This window comes from Coenobita brevimanus, chromosome 18, assembly GCF_032717465.1.
Source record: "Coenobita brevimanus isolate Jiangsu-jjx chromosome 18, ASM3271746v2, whole genome shotgun sequence".
Classification (NCBI taxonomy): Eukaryota; Metazoa; Arthropoda; class Malacostraca; order Decapoda; family Coenobitidae; genus Coenobita; species Coenobita brevimanus.
In genome coordinates, this window is record NC_136971.1 from 13,727,931 (window position 1) to 13,741,100 (window position 13,170).

At 42.0% G+C, this 13,170-nt stretch overlaps 1 protein-coding gene across 5 annotated transcripts in view; it reads left to right on the top strand.

Moving 5' to 3' along the window:
- The window catches only part of LOC145391500 (CUGBP Elav-like family member 4), an 884,867-nt gene that overhangs the window by 677,249 nt on the left and 194,448 nt on the right, over positions 1-13,170 (top strand). For all 5 annotated transcript variants that reach the window (XM_080266122.1, XM_080266127.1, XM_080266124.1 and 2 more), the window contains exon 3: positions 4,763-4,783. In XM_080266122.1, coding sequence (XP_080122248.1) covers positions 4,763-4,783 — 21 coding nt within the window. The remainder of the gene's footprint in view (positions 1-4,762; positions 4,784-13,170) is intronic.

The window sequence follows — 13,170 nt, forward strand, 5'->3', positions numbered from 1 at the left end:
GGAGGTAGAGGAGAGGAGGAGAAAGAGAGTGAGGAAGGAAAAAAGAGGAGGCGGAAGGGAGGAAGACAAACAGGAAGGGGAGGAGGGAGCGATAGAAGGAGAAATGAGGAGGGTGAAGTAAGAGAGAGAGAGGATGGGCGGATGAGCAGGGAGGGAAGAGATGAGAGGTGAGGATCGAGGGAGAGAAGGAGAGGGAGGTAAACAGAGGAAGAGGAATCGTAGCGAAAGAATGAGAAAGAGAGGAATTGGAAGAAGGAGGGGGGTAGTGCGAAAAATATGTGGAAGTAGAAGGTGAGAGAGAGAGAGAGAGAGAGAGAGAGAGAGAGAGAGAGAGAGAGATTAGAGGATAAAAAAAGTAGGGTTGATGAAATATGGAAATGTAGGAAACAGAGAAACGTCGATGGAAGTACTGATAACCTGAAATTCGATATGGCCTCTCTCTCTCTCTCTCTCTCTCTCTCTCTCTCTCTCTCTCTCTCTCTCTCTCTCTCTCTCTCTCTCTCTCTCTCTCTCTCTTTCACTTCCCTCCCATCCCTTCCCATTCCTTTCATTCGCTCGCTTGCTTTCCCCTTCCCTTCAGTCCTCTCACTTTCCCTCCCCTCCCCTCTCGTCTTTCCTTCCCCCTTTCCTTCCCTCCTCTCCCCTCCCTTCCCTCCTTTCCCTTTCTCTCCCTTCCTTCCTTTCCGCTTCCTTCCCCCTCCCCCATCTTATCTGCACATAGTGATCGCTGGCACAAATGTTGGTTCACATAACGCCCTCTTACGTTCTTACCTGTTGCTCTTACTCTTATTCTCTTACTCTTGTTCATACTCCTGCTCTCTTGTTCTTCTTGTAGCTGCCTTGGTGTTGCTCTTACTCTTATTCTCTTAGTCTTTGCCTCTCTTTCACTTGCTTTATTATTCTTACTCTTGATCTCGCTTATACGCTTCTTTTATTTCTCCTTTTTTTCTTCCTAGTGATCATAGCCTCCTTTTTCCCTTCTTTCTTCCTCCTCCTGGTCCTCTTAATCTTACTGTTACTCTCTTTATCATATTTTTTGTTTCTCCCCTCTTACGTATCCTCACTCTTTAATTCACACTCTTACTTTTTCTGTTCTTGCTCTTTTATCTTCCAATCCATTAATTTCATGCTTTTTTACTTCTTCTAATCCATACCCTCTTTTTCAAATCAAATTTTATTCCATTTATTTTATTTTTATCATTATTTTATCTTGCTTTCCTTCTTTTTATACCCATTTTTATTCCATGTCTTCATAATAATCTTTGTGAGTTTCCCCTCGAGCATAGAAGTTAATCGTGTTTATCATTTTCTTTTATTTATTCATCCTTGCTCATATTTAGTCAGTGTTTTCTCCATCATCATCATCATCATCATCATCATCATCATCATCACCATCATCGTATTTCCCATCTTCTGTTCTTCTTCTTTTTCTTCTTCTTCCTTCTCCTCTTCCTCTTCTTCTTTTTCTTCTTCTTCTTCTTCGATTGTGTAGTATTATTGATGATGGTGGTAGTAGTGGTAGTTGTGGTGCCTGTGGTTCTATTTCCATAGCTTTGGAGATAAGGTCATAAATGGTAGTTGTGGTAGATGTGGCAGTTTTGGTACTTGTAGTAGAAACTGCAAATTTGGTAGTTGTGGTAGTGGAGCGATGGTGGTGGAGGCTAATGTTGTGGTAGCGTTGATGGTTTAATGGTAGTGATAGAATAGTGGTGATGGTGGTGGTTGGATTGATGGTAGTGGAGGTAGTTGGAGTGACGGTAGCGGTGGTAGTTAGAATGATGGTAGCTGTTAGCGGTGCCAATTGGAATAAGGGTAGTGGTGGTAGTAGTGGTAGTGAGATGGCGGTAGTGGTCACAGTTGGAAAGGTTGTATTGGTGACAGTGTGGTAGGGGTGGTAGTTGGAGTGGTGGTAGTTGAGAATAGTGGTACTAGTGGTAGTAATGGTGGTATGGTTGTAGTAATGGAGGTACAGTAGTTGTAGCTGAAATAGTGGTACCGGTAGTTATGGTGGTAGTGGTGGTGGTGGTGGTGGTAGCAGTGGTAGTGATGGTGGTAGTAGTGGTAGTGATGGTGGTAGTGGTGGTAGTTGGGCCTCGCCAGGTAATCTTCCTCTGACACTCCAATATTGTGCTATCAACATCTCCCTCCCTCCCTCCCTCCTCTCCTCCATCTCTCCTTCCCTCCTTTCTCCTTCCCCCCCTTTTCCTCTCTCTCTCTCTCTCTCTCTCTCTCTCTCTCTCTCTCTCTCTCTCATAAAAAAAAAAATCGGAAAACTTTTTACATTTTTCTCATGCTGTTTCTCGGCCAATATTTTTAAACTGGGGCCCGTATTCCCGTGGGGGTAAGGATGCTCCCTAACACTTTTTCCTAACCGATTTATTTTGCTTGTTACACCTTAGTACCTTTTTCACTGCTGTATAAATCCTTCTAACGTTGCCATACTCGGCTTAACTAATGTACAAAAAGACATTAACCAGTCATATCCAAAATAAATCGCTAAGGTGCTGGTAATAGGGGGATACCACATCATCATCATCATCATCATCATCATCATCATCAGTTCCCAGCTTGGCGATAGGGGCAATATAGGTCAAATTGTCGTTTCGTTCTGTCGGTTATTGAGGATTTTAAATGACCACAACGGTTAACTCTGCGGCGGTTTGATTGATGGACAGTATTTGAGCCACGTGGTTAAAACGACCAGGGCATTTAAACCGGTGTGATTAGAACGGTTACAGCGGCTAAAACAGATGGCAAGGTTAAAACGGTACCAGCTGTTTAAACGGTTACAGCGGTTAAAACGGTTGCAGCGGTTAAAACGGTTACAGCGGTTAAAACGGTTGCAGCAGTTAAAACGGTTGCAGCGGTTAAAACGGTTACTGCGGTTACAACGGCTAAAACGGTTACGCCTGTCAGAACCGTTAGAGCGCTTAAAACGTTTTCATCTGTTAAAACGGTTAAAGCGATCGCAGTCGTTATATCCGTTATGGTGTTGGCGGTTTTTTAAAATGTGCAGTGGAACAATCAAAGTGGTTAAAACTATTAAATCTAGTGGTGACGGCGGTGAAACAATCCAGGCGTAAAGAAAAAAAAAGATAAAAAGAAAGATGGCCATTATTTAACATTTCAGTCCTGTGACGTATTCTTGCATCTAATTATTGTTTCCTTCACACGACGTTATTAGACTTGGAAGCGACCTCTGGCAGGGGTGGGGCCATATCTGTGTATATTTAAGGCTATGTCAAACCCCTCTAGGTCCAAAAGTTAATCCTAAGATGAAGAAAATCGTCTGGAGAGAGCAAGAATGTTAAAAAAAGTACGTAAATCGGATTCAGTGGAGGGGTTGTAACGGTCATGATTTACTCACTTAAATCCCGGGACTATTTTGCTCTTTAATCTTATCATCCAGACGATTTTATTCAGCTTAGGGGAGACTTGGAAGTGGAGGGGTTGGTTGTAGCCTTCCATAACCCCTTTGCTTCCAGGATGCCCTCTTTAAATTGAAAAAATCGTGTAGTATTAGCCATAATTTAGTAGAAAAAATAATCGTCTAATGGCAGCAGGAATGTTATTTTTTATTTATTTTTTTTTTTTAATGTCAGCGCTGAAGGTCCCTCCAAAGCACAATAAAAATCGTTTGGATTTAGCCAGAATGAAGTAGAGTGTCCTAGGGCTGAAGGGATGAGGGTTGCACTTGATATAGGATAGTTCATTGGGGTACAGCGGGAACACCTACCCAATCACCTGTAAATCACCTGTAATAACTGCATTGGGTACTACTATTTTTAAGAGTCAAAAATTTACCCTGGTTGTAGAGGGTTATATTGGGTGTAATGTTATGGTGATTACAAGGGTTACATCTAGATTACAGTACCGTATATTACAAAACAAGAAATATGCAGTAACCTTGACAGCACCACCAGAAGGTATATATAGGGTGAACTGTATGTAACACTTCAGTATTTCAGTATTTTGTGTTGCTGGAACGGCTCAGCTTGCTGGTGAGGAGTATAGACTTTTGATTGTTTCAGGAAATTTGTACTCAGACGTGTAATTAAAAAAAAAAAAGAGAGAGAGAAGTAAAAACAAAAAAAGATACTGTAAAACCTGGAAAGATATTTGGAAAGAAGAAAATGATGCAGGGTAGACACTGGCACCACTAACTGAACCGTCCCCGCAACACAGCGTAATGTATAGAAAGTCCAATAGAGTAAATAGAAAGTCCAACAGAGTAAATATAAAGTCCAAGATTAAATACAAAGAAAATCATAATAAATACAATGAAGTCCAGCAGAGTAAAATTAAGGTCAAGTAAGGTAAAGTCCAATTGAGTAATTACAAAGAAAGCTCAGTAAATACAAGAGAAATCCAATAAATACAAAGTCCAGTGGAGTAAATACAGAGCAAGTCCCATCGTATACGCAGGATGAAGTAACAGCGGCCAGGAGATATGATGATGAGTGAGTATACCTTCTGTCTTTACTTCATATCTGTGTGAGTCTGTGCCAATCTCTTCCGCATGCCTCTCATTTTCCCAGCTCGCCTTTTGCAATTTCAGCAGCAGTAGCCATTTCTAATAGCTTCTTTCACTGATTATAAAATAAAAAAAATTCAGAAGTTTCCATAGTTTGATTTTTTGATTATGATTAAAAAGAGAGAGATGATTTTTTGGAAACTTACTATTTTTGTGTGTGTATCAACCTATGATGTGAATTTTGTCTATGTTTAGAATTGGAACGTCTTTTTTCTTCTTTTTTTCAAGCTTACCAAGAGAATAACACAGGTGAGATATGCTTGCGCTCTTCCCAGCCACACGCACACACATACACACGCTCACAGGCATACATACATACATACACAGACACAGGGACCTGCATGCGAGTACAGAATTTAAACACACACACACACACACACACACACACACACACACACACACACACACACACACACACACACACACACACACACACACACACACACACACACACACACACACACACACACACACACACACACACACACACACACGAGGACGGGTCTGGTGCTACACTTTTTGGCAATTTCTGTGAGTATGTGTGTGTGTACATTTCCTCCCCTAGATTGAAAAGCTCAGGGTGTACTTTTTTCATTACATAGTTTTAAGGTTTTATTTATTAACTTTATTACGAAGGCGAATAGATGTGCCAATGGTAAAACTAACAAAGGAACACTTGTTAAAAATACAGTAAATGAGTGAGTGGTATTTTATTCGTCCTTATTCCGTAGTAGATAATTCGACTATTCATTTTATTTCCTTATTTTTGTTATTTCATTTTGTATTTTTGGGTTACTTAGGATTTTTGTACTGTGTGTAATGCGATCTGTGTAATAGGATTTCTTTGGGAACATGTTATTTTCCGTTCCTTTATTACGTATCTCTTTACTTTCCCCTATTATTATATTCTGTCATTTTGTTTACCTTTTCTCAATTGTTATTTCGATTGCATATGATCTTTTTTTTTTTTGTATTGCGATTTTCGTAACGTGATTTATGTGACGTGATTGTATTGAGAGCAGGTTGTGTTGTTATTTTTTTATATATTCTTTTTTTAGGGGCTTCCACCAAAAATTATGGAACGTCGAAAAAAGTATATTGTTTTTCGACGGCGTCCATGGTTAGTGCAGCGTCTCTCTCTCTCTCTCTCTCTCTCTCTCTCTCTCTCTCTCTCTCTCTCTCTCTCTCTCTCTCTCTCTCTCTCTCTCTCTCTCTCTCTCTCCCATCCTTACCCTGCCTACCTTTAATCTCCCTCGCCCTGCCTCACTTCACTCTGCCACTCCCTGCCTGCTTCGCCTCCGTTTACTCTGCCCCTCCCTGCTTCGTAGTGCCTGTGTCTGCCTCACTTCAGTCTGCTTCACCCTGTCTCACTCTGCCATTACCTATTTCATTCTGCCTTATCCTTCCTTACTGTCATTCTGCCTTACTCTGTCTCGTCCTTCCTCATTCTGCCGGATCTTGCTTCATTGTCTCAGCCTTTCGTGCCTTGTCTCACTCTGCAAATCCTGTCTCACTCTACCTCACTCTAAACTCAATTTACCTCACACTTTTTCGTCCTTCCTAGCTCTTTCTCGCCTTGCTTCACTTTTCCTCACTCCAAACTCCGCCTCATCCGACACTCTACACTGCTCCTCACTGCCTACCCCCACCGACCCCCCCCCCAGGCCCCCCTTTCCCAACTTTATCCACTTAGTTCCACCCCATCCCTCCGGATCATATACAATTCTAACAATCACCATCCCAATTTGCCCCTCTCCCTCTATCTGCCTCTGTCTCTCTGCCTTACTGTTCCCATCCTTGCCTTGCCCTGCCCTATCCTGCCCCGCCCTGCCCTGCCCTGCCCTGCCCTGCCTTGCCCTGCCCTGCCCTGCCCTGCCCTGCCCTGCCCTGCCCTACCCGTGTTGGACTGGCCGTGCTCCACTGATGTACCGCGATGTGTTACTCTGTCTCCCTTACTCGGTCCATGTCTTTTTTTCCCCCCAACCCATGTTCACTCACCCAGCCCAGTATCTTAAAGCTAACCTACTTTCCCGCCCCTGTCATGTCCCTTTCTCACTGATATTCTACAAACCATCTCCCCCCGCTGCTTCGTCCAGTCTTCCTCAGAACAACGCCTTCTCCCAGTCTTGCCCTGCCCTGTCAAATCTTACGTAATCTAAACTTTTCCTCTGTCTCCTGCCTCTGTCTTGTCTTTAGCCATCAAAACTAGTTACCCTTGTCTCACCTCCACCTGTACCTCCTACCACCCAACCTACATCCTTCATCCCTGGTCTTACATGTTCTCATATTTTCACTATTTCCATTATCTGAATTTACCATGTCCTAGCGAAATGTTTCTTCTCTCAGCAAGCAGTCCTTCCATTCCTTCTCCCCTTTCTTATTCGCCCTACGCTTCCCATTTCCCTTCTTACTCTCCCTTATCCTCCTTACTCTTCACTTCTCCTACCCCATTCCCACATTTCCTGCCCTCTTTTAATTTCTCCTGTCTTCCCGTCTCCTCTTGTCCTTTGCCTTTCCCTTCTCCTCCTCTCCTTTGCCTTTCCCTTCCCCTCCTGTCTTTTACCTTTCCTTTCCCCTACCCCTACCATCTCTTCCCTTTCGTTCCCTTCCTTTCTTACCCTCCCCATTCGTCCCATTCCGTACTTCATCCTGGACGAAGACAGATGAGCTTCTCCCCTGCTGTCCTCCCTTCCCTCTGCTCATAAAACATTACGACGACTTACTGACATTGACACACATGCCTTCCCTCTGATCACTCGCTTCTCCCCCTCAAATATTCAACACTGGTAAACGCCTAAGAGGATTACAGTTCTAGTGTGTGGTGCTGGGTGAGTCGGCTTGTTGTATTCACGAGGTAGGCTGTACGCAGAGCTGTGGTGGTGTAGGCAAGGGGAGTTTTATTTTTTCAAGAGTAAACCACACTCACCGTCCCTCCCTTGTCCTCTCTTTCCCGTTTTCTTTGTGGCTGATGTGTGTCGTAACTTTCCTGAACTACAGTAGGTACATGTAAAGGTGGGGCAGACGCCATGTGGCGCATAGCCGCGGTGCCCATCTCCGTAATAGAGGTCTGTGAGCCTGTGATGAATTAAAAGTCAGCGAAAATGAAAGTGTCGACAGTACGATAAACGTCGTCGGTCACTTCATTGCACCAAACAGTACATTCCGTTAATAATTATTTGAGAAGGATACATTAGTAGCCTACTTAGTCATACAACCGTGACTTTCGGTACAGCTATTATACCGATATGGTGTGCTGCTTTGAAGTTTTGACAAACATTCATATTATGCTTTGACTGCTTTCTTCACCCAACTAAAGGCAGCATGCGAGCTTCCAGTTTTTCAGTTGCTGAGCCCTTCACGACCCAAGGACATCACAGCACCTTCTTCCTCCACCAGAAACTTAGTAGAACTCGTCACGATAGGGGGGGAGGGAGATTAAACCTGGCAAAGCAAGTCATTCACCAAGCAGCGCAAAAAATAGATAAGTACAAGAAATGAAATGAAATAACCATCGAGTACCAGAACTGTTTATTTAATTGTCCCTGTCACAGAGGCGTGGGCCTCGCAACACTCTCCTTCCTTCCACGAGGCAACAGTACTCCAGTTTAAGTTTGATTCAGCTTAGGAAACACCCTCGTGCTCAAGGGGTTAATGAGGGCTGTATTTAATCCCCCCCATCCTCCACCCTGGTCAAAAAAAAAAAGTACATAGTGTAAAATTATATGGATATAGCAAGGATAAATAATAATAATAATAATAATAATAATAATAATGATAGTAATAATAATAATAATAATAATAATAATAATGATAGTAATAATAATAATAATAATAATAATAATAATAATAATAATAATAACTAGAAAACGGAAATTGCCATTAGCAGTTTCAGTAACTCACCACATGACAAGGTCATCCAATTTCTTCCTCAGTTCGACTGCAGGGGCCAATTTATCCCTTATCCCAATATTGTAGCTATCGCTGGACCTTGTGATTTCAACGCCATTCATATATTGAGCACTTCGAAGTGAAGATATGGTGTTGTAGGGCCCCCCCCTAGAAGAGTGTCTAACACGGTGGGCGAAGGTGAAAGCAACAAAATCCACGCAGAGCAAAAATGGCAGAGCCCAAACTACTTTTCGTTGACCCCTGGCCGATATCAGAAACTACGGGCCCAAATGGGCCCATAGTCATTTCAGACCTGCTCCCCGACATTGGCTGTGTCCCACAAAAATTTTAAGTCTGTTCCCCTTGCGGTTTCTGAGAATCCGCGAATAGACTATTTTTATAGGTTTTGGATGTAACCGGAAAACCAGTACTGGCAACTGGATGGTACTGGGTCATATGAAGCCGCCAGCTGGGAAACAGCTGGCCAAGTATGATCGCCGCAGCTTTGGAGTTGAGCAAATAAGAGCAGTGTACTTTTTCTTAAGAAAGAATAATAATAATAATATAACGATGATAATAATAAATGATGATGATGACGATGATGATAATGCGCAAGAATATTCACCTGAGCAGTACCATTATATTCTTTATTTTTGCTTGCTCTACACGATTTTTTTTTTTTTTTTTTTTTTTTTTTTTTTTTTTCTGCAAACACCACTTCAGGAAGGTTTGCCCCCACTACACCAGTGCACCTCCCAGTATACCATATATAAACCACTGCGCACTTATTACACCCATTACACTCCTAGTATCCTTCCAGTACAACCAGTAAGCCTCCGGTACACCCAGTATGTTGCAGTAAACCCACAGTAGTCAGTATACCCCAGTAAACCTCCCAGTAAACCCTTCAGTATCGGTAGGCCAAAACCCGGCTCGGGGGGATACGATTACTGGCCCGTAGAGAGAGAGAGAGAGAGAGAGAGAGAATTTGTGGGCGATGTGACTTTTATACCGGAATATCGAGACTTATTTTTGTCAGACTGATTCAGATATTCTCGTAGATAGATAGATATATAGATAGATAGTGAGGGAGAGAGAGAGAGAGAGAGAGAGAGAGAATCACAGGCCTAAGATGCTTACGAGATGAGCCGGCCTTAGAAATAATCGCCTTTATTTCTTTACTATGAGAACGAATTTCGATTTTTTTTTTATTTTCATTGCGACGGCCACCTCATGATTTTATTCAGTAAGGGAAAGACATTTTAAAAGCCCTACCCTGTACTGTGCTGGGAGAGGGAGGGAGAGTAAAGGTGTGTGTGTGTGTGTGTGTGTGTGTGTGTGTGTGTGTGTGTGTGTGTGTGTGTGTGTGTAGAAAAGCCTAGTGTTAGAAATATATTAACCTTTCTCAGTGGCATCGTTTTCCATAATTCTCACCAAAGCACCCACATTAATAATTATTCTCACCTGAACAAGTTAACCATTTACCTACACGGAGTTCCTTTCTATGCTCATCTCCTCGACCGATGGCTGAAACAAATCCTAACCACGTTCTTGGCCTGGACATAAACTTTCACACACACAAAAAAAAAAAAAGAAAAAAAAAACTTGAACTCCATGTATGACGGAAATTAAGTGAAAAAAAAGAAAAAAGAAAATTGGATGCTATAAATATTTTCCATCAGAAGGTTAAGCTCCTCTTGAGGCATGTTAGAGAAAGTTAGAGCTTAGAGTTGAGCATTTTCCTTTTTTGCAACACCAGTGCGTGCAGATGACTCGCTTTGTTTATTTTTGAGGGAGATATTTGTGCGTTTGGAATTGTTTGGTATTTTCTTCGTTATTATAGTCTCATAGTTAAATGTGAGAGAATAAGTTGCTGACGGTAGTGTGGCCGTCTATGATCCCTAGTTTTTTCTTGCCCAGTTTTTTTTTAGGTTGATGGAAAGAGACAAGAAATGAAAAGAAGGTGAAAAGAGAAGAGAGATGTGAGACAAGAGGAGAGGCGAAGTGAAGAAATTATTACACTAAATGAGAATAGGAGAGAGAGAGAGAGAGAGAGAGAGAGAGAGAGAGACGCCTTTTATCCAGACAGACAGACAGCAGCAGGTACAGTAACCCCCCCCCCCCCCCCAAAAAAAAAAAAGCCATGATGAATTCGGTGCCCCTCTCCTGGCTTAACCCAATAACCGACTCTAAGCCCAATGGCATTACAAGGGGTACAGAGGATGGCCAGGGTACAATCGCTTGCAAAAATTCTGTACCCTCGTAATGTTTTTCTCTCCATGGAACTGTGAAAATTCGGTTAATATTTTAGGTAACATGGGATGGATTCCGTAACACCTCCTCCTTGGCGACTTATTTTCCGTACCAGCTACACCATAAAATGGTCTTGTTAACTACTGGCGTTTTAATATTGTTTCCATCAGTGTGCAAGAGAAAAATGATGTGTAACAGGCAGAATAAATGGCCTAATAGGAAGTGCTAAGAATATGTCTCCTAGTTACTTGATTTCAGAGAGAGAGAAAAAAATGAGTATACTGATCTGTGGCAATATATATATATATATATATATATATATATATATATATATAAATCGTCAGTGTGTGTGTGTGTGTGTGTGTGTGTGTGTGTGTGTGTGTGTGTGTGTGTGTGTGTGTGTGAGTTGCTCAGATTAACCAGACTGATGTATTTTATGTTTTTATTTATTTGTTCATTTATTTGTACGTCCGTGGAGGAGAAAAAAGGAGGCGATAAAACTTTTGTTGCTGACTGTACAGGAGGGAGGGGAGGGGGAGGGGTATCTGGGGAGGAGTAGGGGAGGGGGAGGAAAGGGAGGGTCTAATGGCATTATAGGAAGGGGGAAGGTTGGGGTGGGAGGGGGGGTTGGATAGGATTACATAGAGGGGAGTGATGGGTTAACGAGGTAAGGGGGATGGGAGAGTAGGTTACAGGAGGACATGAGTGGGAAATGTAGGAAATGGGTGGGGAATGCAGGAAATGGGTGGGGAATGCAGGAAATGGGTGGAGAGATTATGAAGTGGGTAAACACAGAAATTGTTGGAGAGAGGAATGGAGACGTGGGCTACATAAAGGATAAAGAATGCAGAAAGTGGAGAGAGAGAGAGAGAGAGATGGACGAAGAGGAGGTAAAGTGGAAAGAAAGAGAGAAAGACACTGAGATGTAAAAAAGAAGAAAAAAAAACAAGAAGGATGAAAAGAAGGAAGATGATGTAAAGAGGAAAGAATGGGAGGAGAAAAAATGAGAAGAAAGTAAAGAGGAGGAGGTAAGAAAGGAATAAGAGGAAGACAGGTGGAGAGGAAGAGGATGAAGCTTGGATAGCATAAAAAGTAAAATGAGGAAGGACGAAAGAAAGCTGTGACAGATGAAAGGTTAGAAGGAAGGGGTGAAAGAAGGGACAAGAGTGGAAGCGGAATGATATAACCAGTAAAAGAGGGAAGTGAGGAAGGAGAAGGAAGAGTGGAGGAGATAAAGAGGGAAGAAGATGGGAAGAAAGATGGAGGAGCGTCATTGGACACAACACCGTGATATTTCCCTCATGTTTTATGCTTCGTTCGACGCCATATTGCTGACCTAGCCATCGTCCCGCCCCCTGCACCCGGCCCTGGCTTCGACCCCACGAAAACCTACACACCGCGTCCGAACAACTCTCCCACTGTTGTTTGTCAATATTTAAACACTTTTCTTTATATTCATGTACTTTGTAAGGTTTGGATAATACTGTGAGGTTATTGAAGGGGTGGTCAGATCTCTTACACGTAATTAAAGCGTTCGGACACATGTTTGGTGTTTTATCTCGTTTCTTTTCGTAATGTTTTTGTAATGAGTGTTGGCCTTGGCTTCGTCCCCACCTTTCGCACACTTATTCATCACTTAGAAAACGTGCGTATTGTTTAGAACCAGTCTTCATCTTGATCGGGTCTCACTCTTTGCTGCGTAGGGTTAGTATCAGTTGGAAAAAAATAATAATAACTAATGATAATAATAATAATAATAATAATAATAATAATAATAATAATAATAGTAATAATAATAATAATGATAATAATAATAATTGCTTAGAACTGGCAGGAATAAAGTTAGTACATCATAGTGGTTACATATCATTAAACTTTTTGTGCTCTGAAGGGTGGATATTGGCAGGATAAATTGCTTGAAGTTGGAGCGGAAAAAAAAAAAAACAGAAATCCAACCAATTCAGTGAAGAAGCTACATAATTTTATAAGGCCTGTCAGATGAGTAAAATCGTCCGGAGTTACTAAAAATCAAGCACCTGAATCCTACCCTAGCAGTGAAAAAGTGGCCTATTTCTGGGCTTCTTTCATTCGCGGGGTTAGTCAGCTGGTGAGAATCGTCTGTAATTTAGCAAGACGAAATTGTAGACAGTTTCCTTCTCGCTGTTCCTGTTATTCACTTATTATTTATTTATTTATTTTTTTACTCGAAGGAATGTGCTGCGTGCGATTATCGGTGTTGATGTGTAGGTGTGTACTCTTCTTTTTTTTTTACATAACGTAATGCTTGCGTGTTTAGTGTGTGTGTGTGTGTGTGTGTGTGTGTGTGTGTGTGTGTGTGTTTGTTTATATGTCCTTATGGGTGTCAGCAGTGGGATATGTGTATGTATTTTTACTTGTGTGCGTGAGTTACCTATGTATGTATGTTTGCCAGTATTTGAGTGATGTGTACGTGTATGTATGACTGGCTACCCCACTGCCCCCCGTCCCCCCGTCTC